This window comes from Corvus moneduloides, chromosome 24 (assembly GCF_009650955.1).
Source record: "Corvus moneduloides isolate bCorMon1 chromosome 24, bCorMon1.pri, whole genome shotgun sequence".
Taxonomy (NCBI): Eukaryota; Metazoa; Chordata; class Aves; order Passeriformes; family Corvidae; genus Corvus; species Corvus moneduloides.
Window position 1 is genome coordinate 4,702,488 of NC_045499.1, and position 24,402 is coordinate 4,726,889.

At 52.7% G+C, this 24,402-nt stretch overlaps 1 protein-coding gene and 1 long non-coding RNA gene across 3 annotated transcripts; one reads left to right on the forward strand and one right to left on the reverse strand.

The window, feature by feature from the left end:
• Positions 1-1,128: 1,128 nt before the first annotated feature.
• LOC116455521 lies at positions 1,129-13,334 on the reverse strand. Its single transcript, XR_004244414.1, has 2 exons — positions 13,246-13,334; positions 1,129-5,052 (listed from the first exon to the last, which is right to left on the reverse strand). It is a non-coding gene; the product is annotated as an uncharacterized LOC116455521 (long non-coding RNA).
• Positions 13,335-14,162: 828 nt separating this feature from the next.
• Positions 14,163-22,551, forward strand: TAF8 (TATA-box binding protein associated factor 8). 2 transcript variants are annotated; one of them, XM_032133466.1, is made up of 9 exons: positions 14,178-14,237; positions 16,932-17,088; positions 17,657-17,755; positions 17,972-18,034; positions 18,361-18,485; positions 19,066-19,213; positions 19,881-20,023; positions 21,138-21,329; positions 21,378-22,551. In XM_032133466.1, the coding sequence occupies exons 1-8, from the start codon at positions 14,178-14,180 to the stop codon at positions 21,279-21,281; spliced, it is 939 nt and encodes a 312-aa protein (XP_031989357.1). In that variant the 3' UTR covers positions 21,282-21,329; positions 21,378-22,551. The 2 variants fall into 2 exon arrangements, with proteins under 2 accessions (XP_031989356.1, XP_031989357.1); XM_032133465.1 differs by having other exon boundaries at positions 14,163-14,237; positions 21,138-22,551.
• Positions 22,552-24,402: the final 1,851 nt, after the last annotated feature.

The window sequence follows — 24,402 nt, forward strand, 5'->3', positions numbered from 1 at the left end:
AGCAGACTCTGCTTTAAAAAACCCCAACACAAACCAGCCCTTTCTGCTGGCAGCAGCAGTGAGAGGAAGGAGATCTGGGTCTCCTGAGCAAACTGCTGGAGCTGGGAGTGCTTGAAAGGTTTCCTGGAGACACCAGCACAGCCCATGGCAATGTTTTCCCATCGGGAGCAGCGCTCCCACCTCGCTCTTCCCGGTGCCCCGAGCGATGCCCGAGCTGGTGGGGCTGAGAGCTGACAGCCAGTGCTGGCTCCTGCCACTTCCTCTGGGGCCTGCCATGCCAGCTGCTTGGCAGGGGGGACAGGGCAAGAAAGAGCCTGGATATTGTCTGGAGGGCCAGGGGGGTTCTCAGAGGCAGCGGAGGAGAGGTGAAACCGCAGCCCCGATAACGGTTCTTGCAAATCATCCCTGGGCAGGTCCTCCTGCCTTCCTGGCTCAGCTCATTGCAGCCTCTGCCACTCTCAAACCAGCCCCAGCTTTCAGCAGCACGGCAAGTTCTTATTTTCTGGTTTCCTGAACAAGTTTTCCCGAGAGAAAAATGAGGGTGTTTTTTTTTTCCCCACTAATGTGATGTATAATAAAAATATGCAATCAGTATTTAAAGTCCATGCTGGGAAGAGTCAGGGTTTGGGGATTCATTTCCCAGCTAGTTTTTGCTTTGCTCACAGCATTTAGCTGCTCCACGCCTCAGTTTCCCTCCAGCCAAGTGAGATCCATAGAATTCAGCCACTCCAGGTACTCTAAAATACTCAAAAATTGACTGTATTTATTCTGCACTTCCAGGGCATGAAGCCCATCCACATTTAGGTGATCAATCATTAATGGTTTTCTTTGATTAAAGGTAATAAAGGCCTTCGGGATGGTAGAAAATTCCCAGGTGGGAGATTATGCCTGCAAAACAACTGCACAAACACAGAAACAAAGGATCGAATTCCCCCTGAAAATGACATTGTGCAGTGGAATGGCTGGATCAGCCCCTTGGAAAGGCACCTGGTAATTAACTCGGTGTAAATTAATCAGCTTCAGACAGGATTTAGGGACTTTCATAGCCGAGCGCTGCCTTTTGTAGTGACAACTCCCAGGAGGACTTTGAAGTCCTGCCTGCTCCAAGGGGTGGCACAGGCTCCGGGATTTGGGAATATTTTTGCTTTACAAGGGGGATAAAAGCATCCCCAGCCCAAAATCTGAGGGGTTTTTTTTTTTGGGCTCTGTCACACACAGGAGGTGCCAAACTTGAGATAAGGCGGACAAAGGAGCTGCCTGAGAAGCCAGGGAAGCGGGGGGAATGTGGGATCCGATTTCCTGGGAGAAGCTGCCAAAGGGTTTGTCCTGCTTTGTGCTGCCTGCCCTGGCCTGGCTGAGGGAGCTGTGCCAGGGCAGGGACAAGGACAGGACCTGGCTGGCTCTGGAGCGTGGGCACAGGCGACAGGAAAAGGGATTTCGGGAGAATTTGTCTCAAAATCAGGTGGCTCCAGGCAGATGAGAGCTTTGCTGCTTCCACCACCCAGCAAAGGATGTTGTGGTGGTGAAACCATTTCGGTGTGACTGTATTTAAATCAGGAGAAATGTAAAAGAAACGGGGTTGATGTAAAGTGGGACTGGATTTGGGTAAAAGCATCTCGGTGGTAAATAAAGCTCCCCAGCTCAGCAACAGGAGATTCCTGAGCTCCAGAGGTTCCCACACACGGAATAATAACAGGAATAAGGAAATGCTCCTTATTAGAAGAAACACACAAAGTGAGACTCCTGCAATTCATTAAAAACCAGATCAGAGCTGCCTAAATATTGGGTGAGCTAAAAAAAACAAACCGGTGGGGGAAAAAACAAAAGAAGAAGAATCTCCAAAGATAACTATCAGAGACTCCACCCCAGCTGCCCCCGAGGCACCCCAGGACGTGGCACTGGGCAGGGTGGGGCTGCCAGCATCCGTGCTGGGGATCTGTCCTTCGACAGGGAGAGAGGCCTCAGAGAAACCCCAGAGTTCACAGGATGTTTGTCTCCCAAAAGGCTGGGAAAGGGCTTGGTTTTTCTACCTGAAAAGAAATCTGTGATTTTGTGTCTGTGAATCCCTCTCTCCTTGTTTTTCTTCGTGCTTTGTGCAGGAGCAGGGCTGGGCTGTGATGCCATAAAGGGGAATTTGGGGTGAGGCTGCAGGATGTGGAGCCTCCCTGTGGGGCACTGCCTGTGGGTTCCCCACGCTGGAGCTGGGCAGGGAAAATTCCTCCATCCCACAAAAATCTTCCTTGCTGGCCATCAGGATGGACCCAAGGCTTTGCAGAACTTCTGGCCTCGTTTCCTAAAGAAACAATCCAGCTGCCTGGCCTCCCTTTCCCATAAATTCCTCATCCTTTGGCTGATTTCTGCCCAGCCTGACCTGACCACTGAAGGCACCACGGTGGCACAGTCCCACAAGTGTCACACCAACAGGGCACTCAGGAGACACTCAGATCCCACTGAGGAACGGCTGCAGCCCTTCCAGACACGGATAATCCGCTCAGGGGCTGGGGTTTTGTGGGAAAGCAGCTGGGGAGCAGTGCTGGAGAGCTGTGCCACATCTGGTTGTCACCAGAACCCTCGCAGGTGGCACCTCGGTGTCTAATCCTGCCACCCCAGCCCCGGCGTTATCAGGGCCCTGTGACCACCCCTGAGACCAGAAAGGGTCAGAGATAAAGCAAAAAGGCCTTTTTTTTTTCTTTTCTTTTTTGTGCTCCTGCAAGCTCCAAGCCTGGGTTTCTCAGAATCCAGCTGCCCTCAAAGGAGAAATGAGACAAACAAATGTGTGGGGGACAAGGACAGGGAGGCGATAGCGCTGCCAGGAGCCCCTGGCACTGTCCCTGTCCCCAGGGGTGCCCTGAGGTATCACCACCCTGCACATGGAGCAGCTTAAAGGGGGAGGAAGAGCTGCCTGCACCTCCAGAGGCAGCTGTGCAGGGTTTGGAATGGAAATCCCACGGTTTTCCTCCAGGAAATCCATCCTGCTGCAGTCTCTTGCGTGTGAGAGACTGGAAATAACCTCAGATATTGATACTTGCACTTTTCTTGCTCAGGCCCCTGCCAGGGCAAGCTCCTGAGCTGTTGGGAAGTGATGCCAAGTGCTGGAATTGTTTTCAGGACATGGCTTGGGATCTGTCTGAAGGAGGGGGACACATCCAAGTGGCAGCTCTGGCTGGGAACACCCCAAGCAGAGACCCAGAACGTGCCCTGGGAAGGGGTCAGGAGCTGTGCTCAGCTCAATCTGACATCCAGAAAAACTGGAGATCCCTCTTTTTCAGGGATACACTGCTCGAGATTAATCTTATCCTAATTAATAAACTGGAAACAAGAAATAAACTGCATTCTAAGTAATAAAACTATATCCTATTAACTATAAACAGGGACCGTGCATTCGGCCTGAAACCCCCACAGGGCTCTGCTGTGAAATGGGGCTGGGAAATGCTGCAAGACACCCTGAATTCCCAATTTTTGCAGCTCTAACCACCAAAATCCTGGATAATTCCTTCCCTGATGGAGCCAGGAGAGCCCTCAGTGCCTGCCACACCCAGCATGGTGCCCCTGTCACTGATGGTGGCAGGGAGACAACAAGAAATAAAAGGTTTAAAGACAAGGCTGCCTTTGCCCCCACAGATTTCAAGGGGTCCCCACAAAGCTTTCTCAGCCCGTTGAGCCCCACAAATTTATTTTTTACTGCCAAACACATTCAGAGCATTCAAAAGGTGTTTATTTACTTCCTGCCCAGTGAAAGTGGAGCGGGAGAAAATAGATGCTGAGCAACGATCTCTGCTCACCTGCAGGGCCCTGCTGGTTGGGTGCACAGCTGAGAACTCCAGGGGGTGCCCCCAGAGCAGTTTTTGCACCCCCCCCCCCCAAATCTCTGGCAACCCCACACCTGCAGCCCTGGCTGAGGTGCTGAGGATGTGTCTGGGAGGAGCTTTGAGCTCAGCCTGCAAAGCCACGGCGGCTCAGGGAGCAGAGATTCTGCTGAGGGGGGGGAGGGTCCTGAGCTGCCTGTGAGCTCTGGGCTCAACCCCGAGCTTGCAAAGCTCGGCTTCACAGGGTTTAAAGGGTTGCACCAGGTTTGAAAAGCAGCTGCAAGAGAGGCTTGAAAGATGTGGCACAGGATGTTTGAGGAGTGTCACATCCCAGAGCTGGCAGGAGTTTGCTGCCACATTTTCCCAGTCCTGGTGCTGCTCTGAGACTCCTGCAGCTCTTGCACTCGGGGTTTGGAGCATCCCAAATATTGGTATTGCATCTTTCCCTGCCTTGATAAAGCCACGAGGGAGCCACACGTGTCCCTCACCAAATTCAGGCTGGCTCTCTCCTCTGCAGCATATAGGAAACTGCAGAGATAAAGAGAAGATGGAGAATTTGGGGAAATCTCTTCAAAATCTGAGACTTTTTGGGGTATTTCCAATGGTGAGGCTGATCCAGGCTCTGCTTGTCGATGTAATTGAAGCCACCAGACATCAAAAAAAAAGGGCAAAGCTCCCGTTTTTATTGATTTGTTTTCTGGATCAGGCTAGAAATCCAAGCAGGGCTGGTTTGGAAGGTGCTTTCCGTGAGCCTGGAGCCCATCTGAGCCCTGCTCCCACCCAAAACCTGCCACAGAAACCTGAGCTGGGCTGGGGAGCACCAGCCCCTGAACACCTGAGCTTGGAACAGCCTTTTTCCAAGGGAAAAACCCTTGGAAGAGGAAAAAGAAAGACAAAACTGCACAAAAGTGCTGGGTTAGAGCCTGCAGATCCCCATCCACGAAGCAGGGATCTGCTTGAGCCAGGAATGCTTCCCAGGAGAAGGAGAAATGCAGGATGGAACCACTTCCAAGGGATTGTTGCTCCTCACTCTCCTGATGCTGATCCAGGTGGTCTTGGCTCCAAGCCCACAACATTTGGGCCTGATTTTTGGAGTTCTCACCCCCCTGGACATTCCAGGCAGAGGCACAAAGTGTTGTTTTGTTGCTTTCCAGCAGGAATTTGGCACAAGGAATTCAGGCCACGGACACTTTGAGATGAGCCCAGTGAAGCTGCACAAGCAGCAGGGCTGGTTTGGGGGCTGATGCTAAAAAAATAGAACAAAACACTTGACATATTTGAATTTTGAGGTTTTTCCCTCAAAAAGATCCCATTTTTCCAAGCTGTGGCTCCTGCACTGCCACACTCAACCAGCTGCAAGGAGGAGGGAAGGCAGCACCAGGCTCCCTGCACCCATCCAACTTCTGCTCTCGCATAGGAAGTTGATAAAAACCTCACTGGGTTGCAAAAAAGAAAATCAGATTTCAAAACCGCTGCTCAAAGGGCTCCAGAGGCTCTCAGCAGCCCTGGATTAACCCTTTCCACCCTTTCCAGAGGGTCCCTTCCAGCTGGGGATGCCAACAAATCCTTTGGTGTCTTTGCTCAGCTCTTTGGGGGCTTTTTTTGGCCCTTTGTGTTCTATTTTGATGTGGATTTTATCTCGGGGCTTATCATCTGTCCAACCTGCTCTTATCAACGAGCAGGCTGGGGAGAGGAGGGGATGGAGGGAAGGTTTGGAAAAGCTCTGTTAAAATGCTCACCTGCTGCAAAGGGTGAGCAGACAATGGGGAAAAACCAGTGGAAGTTTGGCTGGAAAAAGCCATCAGCCTGTCAGAAAACACTTGATCCAGCTCCTGCTGGGAAGATCCAGCTCCTTGGGGATTCCCAATTCTGGATTCCAACCCCAAAATCCTCATTCTCACGGAAGAACCAAGTTCCCACTCTTTTGTGTATTTTCCACCCGTTCTGGGAATCGTTCCTGCAGCGGTGACGCAAAGATCTGTGTCCTGCCAGCCTGGAATGCACTGATCCACGGGATCCAGCTCCCCAGGGATCCCAGAGGAACGACAGCTGCGGATGGATCAGCATCCCAGAGGATGGATCAGCATCCCAGAGGATGGATCAGCACCGCCGTGGCTCTTGGTGAACAAAGCAAAGACAGATTTGGCCTCACTTCACTTCGGGAAGTCCCAATTTTAGCATCCTTCTCACCAGGCAGGAAAAATGCCACTAAAGAGGGCCATTTTGGGGATTTTTTTCCCCATTTCCTGCACCTTCCCTGCCGTTTTCCCTGGAGCAGAGCCCTAACACCAGCACCACCAGCTCAGCCACCTTTTTTCCATGCCTGCTGCTCCTGGAAGATCTGCTCCCAGCCTGCTGCAACCTGCCAGGCACTTGGGGAACAACCTGGGGGAGGAGATTCCCTGGATTCTGGGATCTGAAATACGGGATTTGTCCCACTTCCCATTCCATGGGCCTGCACCAGCCCTGCCACGTCCCTGTCACAGCAGGACAGCTTTGCACAGCTCCCAGCCGTCGGATTTTCCTGCCAGGAGGCAGCTGGGCACTTCCCTTCCCGCTGCTTTGTGGTTTTCCTGGGATGGAGAGCAGGTGGCCTGGGCTTGTCACCCCCTGCCTGTCACCCCCTGCCTGTCACCCCCTCCTTGTCACCCCCTGCATGTCACCCCATGCCTGTCACCCCATGCCTGTCACCCCCTGCCTGTCACCCCCTCCTTGTCACCCTGCCTGTCACCCCCTGCCTGTCACCCCCTCCTTGTCACCCCCTCCCTGTCACCCCCTGCCTGTCACCCCCTGTGTGTCACCCCCTGCCTGTCACCCCCTCCTTGTCACCCCCTGCCTGTCACCCCTGCCTGTCACCCCCTCCTTGTCACCCCCTGCCTGTCACCCCCTGCGTGTCACCCCCTCCCTGTCACCCCCTGCGTGTCACCCCCTCCCTGTCACCCCCTGCCACCCCCTCCTTGTCACCCTGTCACCCCCATCACCCCCTGCTGATCACCCCCTGCCTGTCACTCCATGCCTGTCACCCCCTCCTTGCCAACCCGTCACCCCCTCCTTGTCACCCCCTGCGTGTCACCCCCTGCTTGTCACCCCATGCCTGTCACCCCCTGTTTGTCACCGTCTCCTTGTCACCCCATCACCCTCTGCCTGTCACCCCTGTCTGTCACCCCTGTCTGTCACCCCCTGTCACCCTCTGCCTGCCCCCCCGTCACCCCCTGCCTGTCACCCCCTGCCTGTCACCCCCTGCCTGTCACCCTCTGCCTGTCACCCCATCTGTCACCCCCTGTCACCCCCTGTCACCCCCTGCCTGTCACCCCTGCCTGTCATCCCGTCTGTCACCCCTGTCTGTCACCCCCTGCCTGTCACCCCTGTCACCCTATGCCTGTCACCCCATCTGTCACCCCCATCACCCCTGTCACCCCCTGCCTGTCACCCCCTGTCAGTCACCCTGCCTGTCACCCTGTCAGTCACCCTGCCTGTCACCCTGCCTGTCACCCTGCCTGTCACCCCCTGCCATCCCCCCTGTCCCCCCGTGCCCTGCTCGCTGTGTGGCTGTGATTAAATCGGGCCTGTTCAACCGCCGCCGCCGCCAGATGTGGGGACCTGCTCTGTCACAGAGGAGAGGCAAACAGCCCCAAGTGACACGGGGTGACAGAGGTGACAGTTGTGTGCACGTGAAGCGTGGCCTGGCCCCCCCCCGGGTGCCCCCAAGCCGCAGGATCTTTGCTGGGCCCGTGGGAAATGATTTTATCAATCTTTAAATATTTCCCCCCAAAACAGACCCTGCTCTGGTGGTGAGGCTGAGGAAGGGCCTGCTCTGTCCCTCAGCCAACTTTCCCTTCTGGAATCTGGGAAAAGCTCAGTATTCCTGAGCTTTTTCCAGCTAAAAACCCCCTGCTCTTCCCCGAATCCATGGGGATATCAGACCTCTTCCCTTTCCTGCCCAGCTGGAGGGTTCCAGAGCATGGAAAACCTGCTCGGATCCGTTTTTGGGGTGCCACCAGCGTCTCCTTGGCCTGATGGAATTCCTCACCTCCAAATCTCACACCAAATGGAATTCCTCACACCAAGGGACACGGCCTGAGGGAAATGTTGTTCAGGGATGTGATCCAGGATCAAGATTTTATCCATAAATATTTTCTCCGCTTACTTTTCCCTCTTCAAAATTGCATTTCCTGGGATAAAGGGATCCTTAGGATGGGGATCCAGGGAGCTGCACAAGAGAGGGACAACGAGTGGAGCCAAGCCAGAAACTTCCAGAGGAAATGATGGAGAATTACAGAGAAATCTGCAGCTGAGAGAGGAAGAGCTGGAGCCGGGAGGGAGGGAGGGACACAATCTCTGTCCCCATGGCCAGGGCAGGGAGGTGACAGCACAGGACCTATCGTGGCCTCCCAGCTGGTGCAGCTCCAGCCTGTGGCTCTCAGGGCTGCCATCCATGGGGACTTTATCGGGGCTGTCCCTCCTCTCCTCCTGTCCCGCTCCTGCCCCTCGATTTCCAAAAAGGGCGGGAGAAGTCCCGGAATCAGCGGCACATCCTGAACAGCTGCTGCCACCCTCTATCTGTGCCCCAGCCCTGGTGTCTCCTTGTGGCTTCTGAAGCCCCCAGAGACACCAAACTGCCCTGCCAGGCTGGTGGGGAGGGGTGACGACCCCAAAAAGGCTGCAGGGGTTTGTGGGTTCAGGTGGGAAGGGGTGAGAGGGACCCCCAAAAAGGCTGCAGAGCTTTGTGGGCTCAGTTCTGGGCGGGAAGAGGTGAGAGGATGATTTTTAGGGACATGGCTCCTTCTGAAGTCAAGAAAAGCCATTAAAAAGCCAATTTTTTTGAGGGAGGAGGGGATTAAAAAGGTCCTTGAAAGAAAACCAACATCATCCAAGTGATTTAACAAACCTCCCTCTCCCCACAGCCTTTTGCAGGATTTCTTCCTGAGAAGCCTTCCCTTTCCCTGAAGATCCTGGGTTTTTTTTTTTTTTTGGAGCACAGATGAATAAACTCCAGGCTTTGTTCTTAGCAAGGATCTTTTATCAGCTCCTTACCCTCATTTCATCTGCAAATGGGGACGGGGAACTGATCTGATCAAACAAGAACCAGTCCTAACCCAAGCTCTAAACTCAGCTTGAGCTGTTGAGAGGGTCCAATGAGTTCACACAACTTCCTGCATTTCATCCATCCCGATTCCTTCTGTACTTCCAGGATCCCACTGGGAAGAAAAAAGGGACTTTTCATCAGCCTCCCAGCTCGGATTTAGGGATTTTCTCAAAGTGCTTTGCTAAGAAGCGACGGCAGCTTAAAATGACAGATTTAATGAGCAAGAGAAGGTGACAACAGTCGCTGTTACCCCCGTTATTGTCACCCATCCTGTCACACCGAGGAGCTGCTCAACTCTGCCACGCAAACCCTGCTGCTGCTTCAGCTCTTTCCCCTCAAACCCTTCCAAAAACCAGCTCATTTTAGGTCCAAAGATCCCCCGAGGCTCCTATTCTGGTCAGGGAATCCCAACAGCAGAGTTTGCCCCATATCCCACTGTGGGAAGCATCTCCAAACCCCCTCGGTCCATCCTGGGAGGATTTTTGCATGGATGAGACTCAGAACCATCTGGATAAGTCCCCTTGTCCGTCAGAAATTGGGAATTGCTCATGAAAGGACCCCAAACCCAGCTGGGATCAGCAAACCCTGGCACACAACCACGGCTCAGAAGAGTTTCCCAAACTTTCCCAGAGTTTCCCAAACTTTCCCGTTGCCCTGCTCTGAAGCAGAGCCAGCCTGGGATCTACTGCAGGAATGGCTCTGAATGCTCCATTCCAGGAGGGAATTTGGGCACAGCTGCCCAGAGCCCATCCCAGCCCCAAGGAGCAGCAGGATTCCTTCCCCCACCCCTGCCCTGAGGAGGCACCACCCTGCCTGTGGTTTCCTGTGGTGACAGTGGGGTTTTGTCACTCAAATGTGGCTGCTCCGGGGCCAGGATGTCACCCCGTGGGGCCACCAACGCCTCGCTCTGCGAGGCACCGAAGGGATGGGTGACACTGCTGTCCCCTGTGAGCTGAGGTGGCTTCCCCTGCCGGCTCCCACCTCTGATCCCTGGAAAAATCCAGGCAGGCACCTGGGATGGGCTCCTGGCCCTGGGCAGAACGGCCAAATGTGGATAAAACCAGGGATAATTCTGGGATTGCTGCAGTTGAATGTGGTATTTGCACCTGCCTGGTCAAGGATGAGTGGGAAGAGGAGGATTCCGGGAGGTTCTGGTGAGGAATCCATGCCAGGAATGAGGCAGAGCTCTCTGTCCCTGCTCCCAGAGTCTCTCCAGGCAGTTTTTTTAGGATCCCTTAAGGGAATCCATGCCAGGAATGAGGCAGAGCTCTCTATCCCTGCTCCCAGAGTCTCTCCAAGCAGTTTTTTTAGGATCCCTTAAGGGACCAGCTCATCACCATCCCCGAATAAAGCAGGAGAGGCTGGGCCAGACAAGGCCTGGCTCTGCTGAACGTGGGGATCTGATGATTCCCAGCATCCCTGATCCCAAGGGATTGCCTTGGGCTGTCCCATCCAGCCTCTGGCACGTCCAAAGTGGCTGCACTTAGCCCAAAGTGACAATGACAATCTGCAGGTGGCATTGGGCAGAGAACTTGTCACCCTCTGCACTTCAGGAAGCAGGTGGGGAGCATTCCCATTGGAAAAATCCAAGGGATTGAGGGGATTGGGGAATGCAGAGAGCTAAACCTGCAGAGCTCCTCTGTTCCCTCAGCAACCCCAAATCTGCTTTTCCACAGAAAATAAAGTTCCCATCTGAGCCACACAAAAATAAAAAAGCAGCTTGGATCCATCTCCTCATCCCTTTGGATCCCAGAACTCCAGGCAGGGGGACAGGAGGGAGCAGAACATTCCCTGAGCCACCAGTGGGGCTGGAGATGGCTGGGGGGAGGTGGGGGTGAAATTCCTGCTGGATTAGAGGTGGCCCTGACTCAGGAGCTGAGGGAATGGGAAGGAACAGATTTGACATAAATAAAAAATAAAAAGCCCAAAGCAAATATCCATCAAATCCTGGAAAAAAAGCAGGAAAGATCTCTGATATTCCAATCTGGCCAGAGACAGCTCCTGGGATCTGCTGCAGGCTCATCCTCATGGAGCAGGACTTCCAGAAGGGGTGTCCACGCCACACAGGATTCCCTGGGAATACCTGGGAAGGGTCTCCTGCCTGCCAGGGGTGGCTGTGAACCCCCCAGCTCATCCTGGGGATGAATTCCAACACTCTCCAAAGAGTTTTGTGGTGGAGCTGGATATCTGGGAGAACGCTGCAGCCCTGAGGAGCCCAGTTCCCTGTTTACTTCCTGCTGCCCTGCATTCCCAGCAGCTGGAATTTTTGGGATCAAAGAGCCCCCAGCGCAGGCAGCTTCTCCCCCATGGTTATTTAGAGGTTTGGATAAACCTCTCCAAGTTTTCCTCTGGAAAAATTCCCCCCTGGAATATCCCAACTCCCACCCTGAGAGGTGTTTGGTATCCTGGAAGCTTTTCCCCACTCTCTGTGCCTGTGGCATCTTTGGAAGAAGTCTCAATTCCAGCTGGGACTACTCAGAGCTCATCCACCTCCCCACACCTCGCTGGGAATTCCTTTCTGGATCAGATTTTCCTCTTCCAAATAACAAATCCAGGGAGAAAACTCCAAGACTTTCACTTCCAGAGTCTTTAATATCCACCAACTGCCAAGAATAACACTTTAGCAAACAAATAAGATTGCTCAAGTACCAAAAAAATGGCTCAAAACTCCAAATAAAATATAAAAACCAACAGTCCCATGGCTTTAAACTCTCCATGTTGGAGTTCTCATTCCTGCAAGGCACAACCCAATGTCCACATGGGGAAAAAAACCCAGACATTCCAGAAATTCCGTTTATTCCCTCCTAGCCCAGCAGCAGCTTCTGGAGCACATCAAGTGTTGTCACTGTCAAACTGCACCCCAAAACCCCTCCGATCTGGTTATCCAAGGAATCTGGGGGGGCTCAGAGGAGTTTTCAGTATCAAGAGGGAGCAGGGTGGGTTTGGGTGGATTTTTTGGGGGATCCTCACAGCTGAGGGGTGAAAATCGGCATTAATTCAGCGCTGGTGATTTGGGTTCTGAAGGAAGCGGCTCAAAAATCAGAATCTCGCGGTCCCAACGTGCCCTCTGCTGGCAGCGGGGCTGGCGCAGCCAGGAAATCCTGGGAAAGAGGGAGGGAACCAACCACAAAAGATCCTTTTCTCCAACCCCATCCAAAGCACATCTCTGGGAAGCCACAGTGGGATTTCAGGGACAGGAGATTAAAACGGCTTTCCTCTGGAAAATTCCCCACTGGAATTTGCACCCTGAGAGGTGTTTGGCATCCTGGAAACTCCTCCCCACTCTCTGTGCCTGTGGGAAAATGGAATCTAAATCCCAGATGGGAGCACTCATGGAACAGGGATGGACACAAGGTGCTAGCAGGGTTTTGCTTCCAAATTCTGTCCCTTTCAAATTGGATTCGTAGAATCATAAAATCATGGCATTGTTGAGGTTGGAAAATCCCTCCGGGATCATCGAGTCCGAGCTGTGCCCGATCCCCACCCTGAGCACTCAGTGCCACGTCCAGGTGGCACCTCCAGGGATGGGCACTCCAAACCTCCCTGGGCAGCCCTTTCCAACCCTTTCCATGAGGAAATTCCTGCTGAAATTCCAACCTGAGCCTCCCCTGGCCCAGCCTGAGGCCGTTCCCTCTCCTCCTGTCCCTGTTCCCTGGGAGAAGATCCCAAATCCCCCTCGGCTGCCCCCTCCTGCCAGGGACCTCTGCAGAGCCAGGAATTCCCCTGGAGCCTCCTTTTCTCCAGGCTGAGCCCCCCTCAGCTCCCTCAGGATTCTCCAAACCCTTCCCCATCTCCCTCTCCTTCCCTGGACATTCTCCAGCCCCTCCATGTCCCTCTTGCCATGAGGGCCCAGAACTGGACACAGCATTCCAGGTGCCTCAGCAGCTCCCAGTGACATTCCTGGACATTCAGCCAAGGCTCCTTTGTGCTGGTCCCCTCTGTCCCAGCTGCTCTCAAAGCCACTGCAGAGCCCCTGGATCCCTGGAAGTGTCCCAGGCCAGGTTGGATGGGGCTTGGAGCCATCTGGGATAGGGGAAGGTGTCCCTGCCCATGGCAGGGGGTGGAATGGGATGAGCTTTAAGTTCCTTTCCCACCCAAACCAGTCTAGGATTGGTTGTTTCCATCTCTCCATGTCCTGAGCCCACTCTGGGGTGACCCTCGTGTCCCCCAGCCCTGGCACGAACAACGCCCACGGGGAATTCCCGCAGGGAATTCCCGCAGGGAAACCACAGCCAGATCCCCAGAAATCCATCCCAAGGGACATTCAACATCCTTGGCACAATCCAGAGCACAAAAGGCAGGAGATTGCCCTCAACAGCACCTTGTCAGCCCACACACCGCTTCTCCTCCTACCTTTGCTGCTCCAGAAGTTTCCTTCGCTTCAGCTTGGAACAATCCAGCTCCACCTCCCCGTGCCTCCTCATTTCCCTGCTTTTTCATGGATTTTGCTGCTCCTGCAGGGGAAACCCAGCAGCGTGAGGGAGCCGTGTTTCCATCCAGCCCCAGGACCTTTAATTCCCGGCGTGGCAGCTGTTGTTTACATCGCTTTTCGCCCCTCTCTGACGCTCAGCAATTGGCTCTCAGAGCGTTCTGGCTGTCCCACACGTGTGCTAGAACAGGAAGCGACGGGTGGGAGCTGCAGCCTGGTGGTTTCCTGTTCTGGCCTCCCCAAACACTTCGGGGACAGCAGAGCTTTGATCTCGGGTACACCGAGGTGCAGCTCAGGGTACACAGGGCTTTCAACAGGAAACCCTCGCTGTTCCCATGGTTACGGGGCTTTCAGAGGGGTTTTAGTGAATCATTTCCAAGTGGGAATGTGGTGCTGTGACAGGAGGTTTGTGGTCCTTGTTGCAAAATAAATCATGGTTATCTCAAGGCAGGATGTTCTTTGAGGTCGGGTCTTTGTGCGCTTTCGAGCCTAATCAGTGAGAAAGGAGAGTTACTCAGTGGAGCAGGCACAGGTACATCCCTGGCTCAAGGACATCCCGGAATTAACGAGCTCTAAGGATGTCATAAATCAGGATGTCCACGGACACTTCGCCGACTTGGCAAAATCCCCGCGGTCCCTGTGCCCTGTGGAACCCCGGAACGGTTTGGGATGGACGGGACCATAAATCTCATCTCGTCCCACCCCCTCGGCATCCACATGTGAGGGGCGGGAGGATCCAGATGTTGCCCCGCCTCCGCACTACAACTCCCACAACGCCCCGCGTTCCGCTCCACCTGCACTACAGCTCCCACAATGCCGCGCGCTCCCGCCTCCCCCGCCCCGCCGCACCTGACGCATGCGCACAGCTCCATATGGCTCCAAGATGGCTGACACAGCGTCCGGAGGCTCCGGCACGGTAACGGCGGCTCATCCCCGGGGCGTGGGGCCGCGGTGGCGAATCCCCGGGCGGGGCCGGGCGGGGCGGCAGCGCCCGATTCCTCCGGGGCTCGGAGGAGCTCTCGGCCCGGCCGCGGAGCGCGGAGGCGGCGGGTGGAGAAAGGGAGGCGCTGATTGGCCGGAGGGCCTGAGGGGAGGCGGGCTTTGATTGGCTGAGGATGGTGCGCTCGGATTGGCTGGCGGGGGCGGGGCGGGGAGTGCAGGGGTGAGTCCTTAAAGGGGCCGCGTCCCAAAAGTGTCTGAGGAGGTTCTATAAGGACATGTGTGTAAAAATATATATATGTGTGTATATCTATATGTGTGTGTGTATATATATGTACAAACATGCCCATGTGTGTGTGTGAATGTACAGGAGTGTGCTCCTGCTCCATTCCCATTATTTGCTCCCAGACCCTTCCCATTACCTGCTCCCAAACCTTTTCCAGTCCCTGCTCCCAGACCCTTCCCAGCATCTGCTTCCCTGACCCTTCCCATGTTCCTTCCCAGTCCCTTCTCCCAGTCCTGTCCCATTACCTTCTCCCAGACCCTTCCCACTCCCTGCTCCATGTCCCTTCCAGCTACTCCTGGACCCTTCCCAGTCCCTTCTTTAGACCCTTCCCAGTCCCTTCTCCCAGCCCCTTCCCAGTCTCTGCTCCATGTCCCTTCCAGCTGCTCCTGGACCCTTCCCAGTCCCTTCTCCCAGTCCTGTCCCATTACCTACTCCCAGACCTTTCCCAGTCTCTGCTCCATGTCCCTTCCAGCTACTCCTGGACCATTCCCAGTCCCTTCTTCAGACCCTTCCCAGTCCCTTCTCCCAGCCCCTTCCCAGTCTCTGCTCCATGTCCCTTCCAGCTGCTCCTGGACCCTTCCCAGTCCCTTCTCCCAGACCCTTCCCACTCCTTGCTCCATGTCCCTTCCAGCTGCTCCTGGACCTTTCCCAGCCCCTTCTCCCAGCCTCTTCCCACTCCTTGCTCCATGTCCCTTCCAGCTGCTCCTGGACCTTTCCCAGCCCCTTCTCCCAGCCTCTTCCCACTCCCTGCTCCATGTCCCTTTCCATTACCTACTCCCAGACCCTTCCCAGGAGCTGCTCTTCCCTGGCCCATCCCAATCCCTGCTCCATGCCCCTTCCCCCTGCTCCCAGACCTTTCCTTTTATCTTCTCCCAGCCCGATCCCATTATTTGCTCCCAGCCCCTTCCCAGCCCCTGCTCCATGTTCCTTCCCCCTGCACTGTGACCCTTCCCAGTCCCTGCTCCCAAGCCCTTCCATTACCTGGAAATGGAACCGTGCCATAAATCAAGTCCCTCCTGATGGGAGAGAATTTGCTGAAAGTCCTTGCAAGGAGTTTCAAAGATAAACCCAGACTTTTCCTTGAGTTTCAATGCTTCCAGATAGTTGTTTATGAAGTCTTATCAGAGGAACAGAGCCACCAGCGTGACCCAGGTACAGCACAGAGCACAGAAAAGCAGGAGTGAGGCCTCCCTATCAAGATTTACCCAGCCTTTTAAAGATATTTTAACCGATAGTTACTAAAAACGTACATTATTTTCACTTTCCTTCCAATTCTTCAGTAACACGGGCAGGAACTGTGGAATTCTCTATCCAATCATCCCAAACTACTTTTACTGCAGAATATGGAGTAGTAGAAGAAGGAGAATTTTGATATTTTTTTGATATTTTTTACTCTTATCTATTTACTACAAAGAGAAGCCCAAAACCTCTAAATTTTTCACCCTGTGCCAATCTCACATCGTAGTCTATCACCTAATTCACACCACTGCATTTTCTAGTTCTTGTCTGACCATTGGTAACTTCTTCCAAGGTTGGAGATTAAAACAGTGTTGTTCGGGGGGGTAAGAACCCTTAAAAACAGGCAGAGAAATATTCTTGGCACTCTGAGTTCCTACACCATCCCATGGATCCCATCACATCCATCCCATCCCATGGATCCCATCCCATCCCATCCCATCCCATCCCATCCATCCCATCCCATGGATCCCATCCCATCCCATCCCATGGATCCCATCCCATCCATCCCATCCCATGGATCCCATCCCATCCCATCCCATTCCATCCCATCCCATCCCCATCCCAATTCCCATGCCATCCCATCCCATCCCATCCCATCCCATCCCATCCCATGTATCTCATCCACTCCAATCCCATCCCATGGATCCCATCCGATCCCATGGATCCCATCCCATCCCATCCCATCCCATCCCATGCATCTCATCCAATCCAATCCCATCCCATGGATCCCATCCCATCCCATGGATCCCATCCCATCCCATGGATCCCATCCCATCCCATCCCCATCCCCATCCCATGGATCCAATCCCATCCCATGGATCCCATCCCATCCCATGGATCCCATCCCATCCCATCCCATCCCCATCCCCATCCCATGGATCCAATCCCATCCCGTGGATCCCATCCCATCCCATCCCATCCCCATCCCCATCCCGTGGATCCCATCCCATCCCGTGGATCCCATCCCATCCCAGTGGATCCCATCCCATCCCATGGATCCCATCCCATCCCATCCCATCCCATCCCATCCCATCCCATCCCATGTCCCTTCCAGCCGCTCTGGGGCCAGCCCTGCTTGCTCGCTTCTCCTGGCGGGTTCCAAGATGCCTTTCCCCATCTCCTAACGCACCATTCCCGAAATTCCAGCGGGCAGGCAGCAAGCAGGCGGGCACCCCTGCGGACAATTACCACCTGGCACGGCGCCGGACGCTGCAGGTGGTGGTCAGCTCGCTGCTCACCGAGGCCGGCTTCGAGAGCGCCGAGAAAGCCGCGGTGGAGACTCTCACCGAGATGATCCAGAGCTGTGAGTGCCCCCAATGGCTCATCCAAGGATTCCCCTGGGATTCCAGAGGGGTTTGATCCCGGTTTTATCGTTGCTGAGGGCGTTGTGAAAAGGAGGAGGTTGGGTTGGTGGCTGGAGCACAGCGCTGGAGGTGCAGATTTCTGTGGATTTCTGTTTATCCCAGCTCAGAAATCTGTATTTTTTTTACTGAGTGGTTGCTCATTAGATACTCCCAGGAGCTCCATGTTGCTGGAATAAACAAAATTCCAGATATTTGGTTCATGAAGGCTCTCGTGGAGCAGCTCTGCTCCTTCCCGTGTGGGTGTTGTTGAAAGCCTCACCTACAGATTGTTCTGAAATCGAGAAATGATCCAATTCTGGGGGTTTTTTTCATCTTTTAGATGCAGACTTGCATTTTGCCCTTGTGGCAAACAGTGATTTTTTCATCTTTAAACACCCAGCCTGCAAAGTGCTCCATTCCAGGGGTTCTTTTTCATTCCTTGCTAAATTTGTTGCAAATTCCCATCCCTGGAGCTGCCACAGATGTGTGATCACTGCAAATTAAACGGGTGGTGGTTTTATCCCGCAGATATTTCGGAAATTGGGAGGAGTGCCAAGTCCTACTGCGAGCACACAGCCAGGACCCAGCCCACACTCTCGGATATCGTGGTGACCCTCGTGGAAATGGGTGAGCAGCTCCCTCTTCCCACTCTTCCCACCTTTTGCATCGGGAAATCTGCCCCTGAATCTGGGATATGGGTGGTGCCCGCTGCTGTGGACACCCACAGCTCGTGGTTTTCCTTCTTGTTTAATTTGGAGCTGTTGGAAAAATTCTGGAGAGAGGGGAATTTGGACAGGAGAAAAACTCCTGGAGTGATTCCTGTTTCTCTCTTCTGTGTTCCAGGGTTCAATGTGGAAACTCTTCCCGCCTATGCCAAGCGTTCCCAGAGGATGGTGATCACTGCCCGTACGTGGGGAGCTGGGAATAGTTTGGAATTCCTCTCTGCTGCCTTCCAGAGAGCTCCTGATGAGCTTTCTGAGGGATGATGCCAGGAATTCAGGGCTCCTGTGGTGACACTGCAGGAGGTGAAGGGACCTCAGTCACTCGGGGGAGCCTTCAGGGTGGTTTTGCTGCAGGACAGAGGGGCCAAGGGATCCTTTTGCCTTCTGGGATGCCAATCCCAAGCTCGTGGGATGTGCTCCATCCCTTGGATGGAGTCTGGGATGGGCTCACAGTGCTTTGGGGTGAGCCTGGGCGGGAGGAACTCCCTGATTCCCTGTTTCCCACTGCAGCTCCAGTGACAAACCAGCCCGTGACTCCCAAGGCCCTGACAGCTGGGCAGAACAAGCCTCATCCGCCCCACATTCCCGGCCATTTCCCGGAATTCCCAGATCCTCACACTTACATCAAGACACCGGTGAGTGAAAACAACATTTCTGTGCTGTTTGAGGTCTGTGTGAAGTCCAGGAGTGGGGTGGTTTTACTGCAGTGCCATTTATCCAAAATATTGCTTTTCCTGGCTTAAAATAGTCCTTCTTTGTGGGTTGTGGGCATCCCTTGGCATTCAGACATCAGGCAGAATCCCAGGATTTCTGCCTGATTTTTGTGCTGGTTGGGATCTGTTTGAAGTCCAGAACTCCAGGAGTGGTGCTTTTTTACTGCAGTGCTGGTGCCATTTATCCAAAATACTGCTTTTCCTGGCTTAGAATATTCCTTGCTTGTGGGTTGTGAACATCCCTTGGGATGGGATCTTTCCCATTACCTGCTCCCAGACCCTTCCCAGTTCAGAATCCCTGGCCCATCCCATTATCCACTCCCTGGTCCATCCCATTACCTTCCCCCAGACCCTTCCCAGTACAAAATCCCTGGATTCCTGTCTGCTGGACCTCTGTAACTCTCCAAAAACCCGTGGATACTGAAGAGCAGAGCCTGCAGCTCCTCCATCCATGTGATATTTGGAAGTGGAGCTGCTCCATCCCTTTCTTTCCCTGCTCCAGACCTACCGGGAGCCGGTGTCTGACTACCAGGTGCTGCGGGAAAAGGCGGCTTCCCAACGGAGGGATGTGGAAAGGGCCCTCACACGGTTCATGGCCAAGACTGGAGAGACCCAGAGCCTCTTCAAGGATGATGTCAGCACATTCCCACGTCAGTGATTCCATCATTTTGCATCCCTGCTTCCCCTCCCCTGTAGGGTTTGGGAATTGTCCTGTGGTGTTTGCCCTGCTGAGGTGCTGGAAGGTCAGGAAAGGAGGGATTTGGGGGTTCAAATGGGGAGGAAAACCAGAAAGCTGCTCCTAAACTCCTCAAAGCTCCCTTTTATCTCCTGGTGAAGGCTGAGAGGGGCTGAATCCAAAGCTCATCCCAATCCTGGCTCCACCTCCTGTAACCTGAACAAGGAATTTCTTCTCTCTGCCATTTTCCTGCTGCTGGAAATTTTCCTGTCTCTCTGCCTGCAGAGCAGTGGTGAGAATTCCCACTTTGCCAAGGCTCTCTGACAGCTTCCCTTAAGGGGAACCCAACTTCCCAGATAATTGGGATTTTATGGTGGAGCTCAGGAAGGAATTTTTGTGTTGGAACACTGCTGTGTCCTTGGCTGGAAACATAAAGAGGCTGCAGAAAATTGGGAAGTAGAGACTGCCATCTTTTAGGGATCAGGATTTCCTTCCTGATCCTTGGGAACAGCAGGAAAAGGAAGCGTGTCCAAACCCAGAAGCAGCGAAATGTTCGATCTCTATAACTTTGTGCTTCATTTTTGAGGGGAGGAATTTTCTCCCAGCTTCCTGACTGTGTGTCCTCTTCTCCCAAATCCCAGTGATTGCTGCCAGGCCTTTCACTGTGCCCTACCTGACAGCTCTGCTCCCCTCCGAGCTGGAAATGCAGCAGATGGAGGAGACGGATTCCTCGGAGCAGGACGAGCAGACGGACACCGAGAACCTCCCGCTGCACATGAGCACGGTAGGGCCACCCTGGGGGGGCTCCTGGGGGCCATTCCTGCAGCTGGGAAACCTGGATGTGCCTCCTGGGAAACGGGAAGTGGAGCTGAACATTGTCAGGGGTCTTGAGCTTGGAATTCTGGCTTTGATTCCTGGGAAATGGGAAGTGGAGCTGAACATTGTCAGGGGTCTTGAGCTTGGAATTCTGGCTCTGATTCCTGGGAAATGGGAAGTGGAGCTGAACATTGTCCTGGTTCTTCGGCTTGGAATTCTGGCTCTGATTCCTGGGAAATGGAGCTGAACATTGTCAGGGGTCTTGAGCTTGGAATTCTGGCTTTGATTCCTGGGAAATGGGAAATGGAGCTGAACATTGTCCTGGTTCTTCAGCTTGGAATTCTGGCTCTGATTCCTGGGAAATGGGAAGTGGAGCTGAACACTGTCAGGGGTCTTGAGCTTGGAATTCTGGCTCTGATTCCTGGGAAATGGGAAGTGGAGCTGAACATTGTCCTGGTTCTTCAGCTTGGAATTCTGGCTCTGATTCCTGGGAAATGGGCAGAGTGGGTGGGAAATGGCAACTAAAATCATTGTGGTTCTTCAGCCTGGAAAACCTGGCTCTGTTTCCTGGGAAATGGGAAATGGATCTAAACACTGTCAGGGTTCTTGAGCTTAGGAAAACCTGGCTTTGTCTCTTGGGAAATGGGAACTGGATCTAAACATTGTCCTGGCTCTTCAGCTCCCTGCAGAGTTCAGTGCAGAACGAGGCTGGAGCAGGAGCTTTCAGTACATCCCAAATTTCAGTGTCAGGGAAGAGGGCTCTCCCTGGATCCCAGCTTCCCAAGGGATTTTCTTGTGTTAGAAACCAGGAGGCCTGGCCTTTAATGCAGCTCCTTGTGTGCTTGGCTGTTGATTATCCCTCCTGCCCACAGGTTCTGGGGCTCGAACTTGGAATCCTGGAATGCTTTGGGATGAGAGGGACCATAAAAATCTTATCCCATGGGCAGGGACACCTTCCCCTATCCCAGGGTGCTCCAGCCTGGCCTCAGACACTTCCAGGGATGGGGCAGCCACAGTTTCTGTGGGCAGAAGGATTTCTAAGCCTGACTTTGGTTTTTTATTCTTGTTTTTGACTGTGCCAGGATGATTCCGGACCCGAGAAGGAGAACACCTCAGTGCTGCAGCAGAACAGCTCCCTGGCAGGCAGCAGGAACGGGGAGGAGAACGTCATCGACAATCCCTACCTGCGGCCCGTGAAGAAACCCAAAATCCGCAGGAAGAAGTGAGGGGGGAGCTGGAATTCCTGTGGCTGCTCAGAGAACCACAGAGGAGGGGTGGGGAGCTGGAATTCCTGTGGCTGCTCAGAGAACCACAGAGGAGGGGTGGGGAGCTGGAATTCCTGTGGTTGCTCAGAGAACCACAGAGGAGGGGTCAGGAGAGGCAATGCAGCTGAGGAGGGATCTCTCTGCATGGTCAGCTCCACTCCCATCCTGCTTCCCAGGGCTCCCTCTTCCCTCTGCTCGCTGGGATGGTCCAGGAAAGCCACCTGGGAATTGTCTGGGGGACTTTGGTTTCCACGGTGGGGAGGATTCATTTTCTGAAGAGCTGGAGGACACAGGGCTTGGATTTGGAGCTGTGGGACACAGGGAATTTTCCTGCTCCCACTTCCCAGCAGAACACAAAGGCATCGTTGGTGTGTCAGTGCCTGGCAGGCTGGAAGAGGAACTTCCATCAACCCTTAAATCCAAGGAATGTGTATTAACAAAGAGAAAACTCCCAGGGAGGTTCTTCCTTTTGCATTCTTGGCCGGTGAAAGCAAACAAATCTTTTCTTTTGTTACCTGAAGGTGTTGGTAAAGGAGTGAAGTGTAAATACAGAGAGCTCCAAGGACATTTTATTCCCACCTTGCAGCTGCCCTGGGGACTGGAAACCTCTCAAGTGTGGTGGTGTTTACCCTGCCCTGCTCTGAGAGCATTTTCCTGTCACAGCTGCTTCGGGCTCCTTTGCAGTTCATTGTTGTTTTCCACACAGCTCAAATCCTTGGAGAGTTCCTGCCTTTCCCCCCTGTTTCTTTGGAAGCTGGAAAATGGAACAAAGCTGCACTGATGGCAGCAGTGATCACACTTCTTGCATTTTGTCAGCTCTCAAATACGTGTTTTTATCAGCAGAAGTTGGGGTTTTTTCCCCCCTGCTTTATTTCACCCTTTTATTTCCTTTATTTTTATGGGAGTGTTGTCATTATTGGCTGGTTCTGGAGGGGTTTGCTTTCATTTTCCTTCAGCATTTTTTTTGGCAAAATATGGGTTAAATATCCTTGAGAAAAGACTCCTGTGGTTTGGTCCAACCTTCCAAGAATCCCAAGTTCACCTCCATGCAGTTAAAAGGATCCTCCCTCTTCCCCCATCACCAAGGGAGGAGGAAAATAAAAAGAAGCTCTTCATTTTCAATGAAAATGGAGATGTTCCTGCCAAAAAATCTGAAATTAAATCTCAGAAAACCCCCTCTGTGTGTGCCATTGTCACTTCTGCTGGTGCCTTGCTTGTACAGAATGACAAATGTACAGACACACCCTGTATATGTTTGTATATATCCAAAAGTTTTATCTTTTTTTAACTTTTTTTTGTTTCTTCAAGGAGAAAAATCCCTCGCTGGGTAGGGGAGGAAAAAAAAAAAAGTGGAATGAAAATTGTAATTTTTATGTTCATAATAAAAGAAATTTTATCTCCTACGAGCAAGGCTGAGTCCTTCATGTTTCAGGAGTGGGAAAGTGCCTCACACATCATTTTTTTTCTGGTTAGAAAGAATTAAGTGGAGATGAACCACGGTGTCCACCAGGAATACAGAAGTGAAGCCTTCAACAGCCTAAAACCCCCAGTTTTTAGGACAAGAAAAATTCCAGGGAGCCTAATGTTGCTTCAAAATCTTGCACCAAAAAGGGACAGCTGTGACTCCAAAAGTCAGGCTGGGAGCAGCTGCGAGAGCTCCTGAAAGTGAGAATTGGAAGAAAAAATGTTGGGTTTATGGCTAAAATTGGGCTGCAGGTGAAATTTGCTACAGAAACAATAAATAAATAGAGGAAATTGGAAGAAGAGTGGAGCTGGAATTACACCCAGAGGGATTTTGCCTCTCCAGGGTCTCTGTGGGATTGGGATCGGACACATCCGTGGGAGGGTTTGGAAACAGAGAATTCTCAAAGGTCTGAGGGGGAAACAGCTGCCCCAACACCAGGAACTTTCTGTTTCAGGCCACATTTATTTTTGTGGCCAGATTCTCAGTTCAAGCATCTTTCTTGTTGGCTTGAGAATATTTTTGTGTCATCAGGGAGGGAACCAAAATGCAAAAATCCACCTGGTGAGGCCTGGTGGGGCCCGTCCCAACGCAGCCTCTTTCCCTCAGAAGTTTTCAGGGTGTTATTTTGGGCACAAAGACATTAAACACCCTCTGAGCGTACCAAAACCACCTCAATATTCCTGATTTTTCCTCAGGTTGTGGGGAAACCCCTTGGGCTGGCCTGGATATGATGAGAAAGTTGGTGGGGGGGAAACAGCAGGAAAAGCTGAGGGGAAGATGGGGATGTTCATTCCTGGCGCTGAGAAAATGGAGCAGCTGCCCTTTGGCTGTGGTTATTTGGCTCCTTTCCTGCCTCAGGAAAAGCTGGATTTTGAGGGAAAAGTGAGGAAATCCATGGAAGGAGGGGGATGAGCTGAGGGGGGGACTTGGGGTCATGGTTTCCAAGCCCCTCGCAGCCGCTCGCTCCCTCTCCAGAGGGATCATGGAGAGGGTTTTTATTTATTTCCAGCAGGATTTGGGAGAGACTTGTGAGGGGAAAAGCTGGAAAACTCGCAGGTTGAGACAAAGGTGATTTAATAGGGCAAGCAAAGGAAAACAAAGAGTTGATTCCCTGCTTCCCACAGGCACCTCCAGGAGAGCAAGGCCTCATCCAAGGCGGTCATGGAATGACTGGAAAAATCATGGAATGGTTTGGAGCCTGTGACTTGTGCAAATATCCCCCAATTCCTCCCCTTTCCCCCCCATTTCATATCCTGAGCAGGATGGAATATCCCTTCATTTGTGTCTCCCTCAAAACTTCCCAACTTCTCCCTCAGGAAAAGCAGGAAAGGCCCCAGTGCTGTGGAAGCAATGACCAAAAAATCCCAATATTAACCAAAATATCCCAATATTATTGACCCTGTGTTCAGCACAAATGCAAACTACAGCCTTATTCCAGACACAAGGAACGAAATCCCTCTGTTTGAAAAGATTTTATTTGGATTTTATTTTATTATTTTACTTTTGTTTATTTGGATTTTATTTCAGTTGATTATTTTCAATTTTTTAAAAAAATCTCTTCAATATATTTAAACCATATTAAAATATTTTAAGACCTCTTTAAACTATTTTAAAACA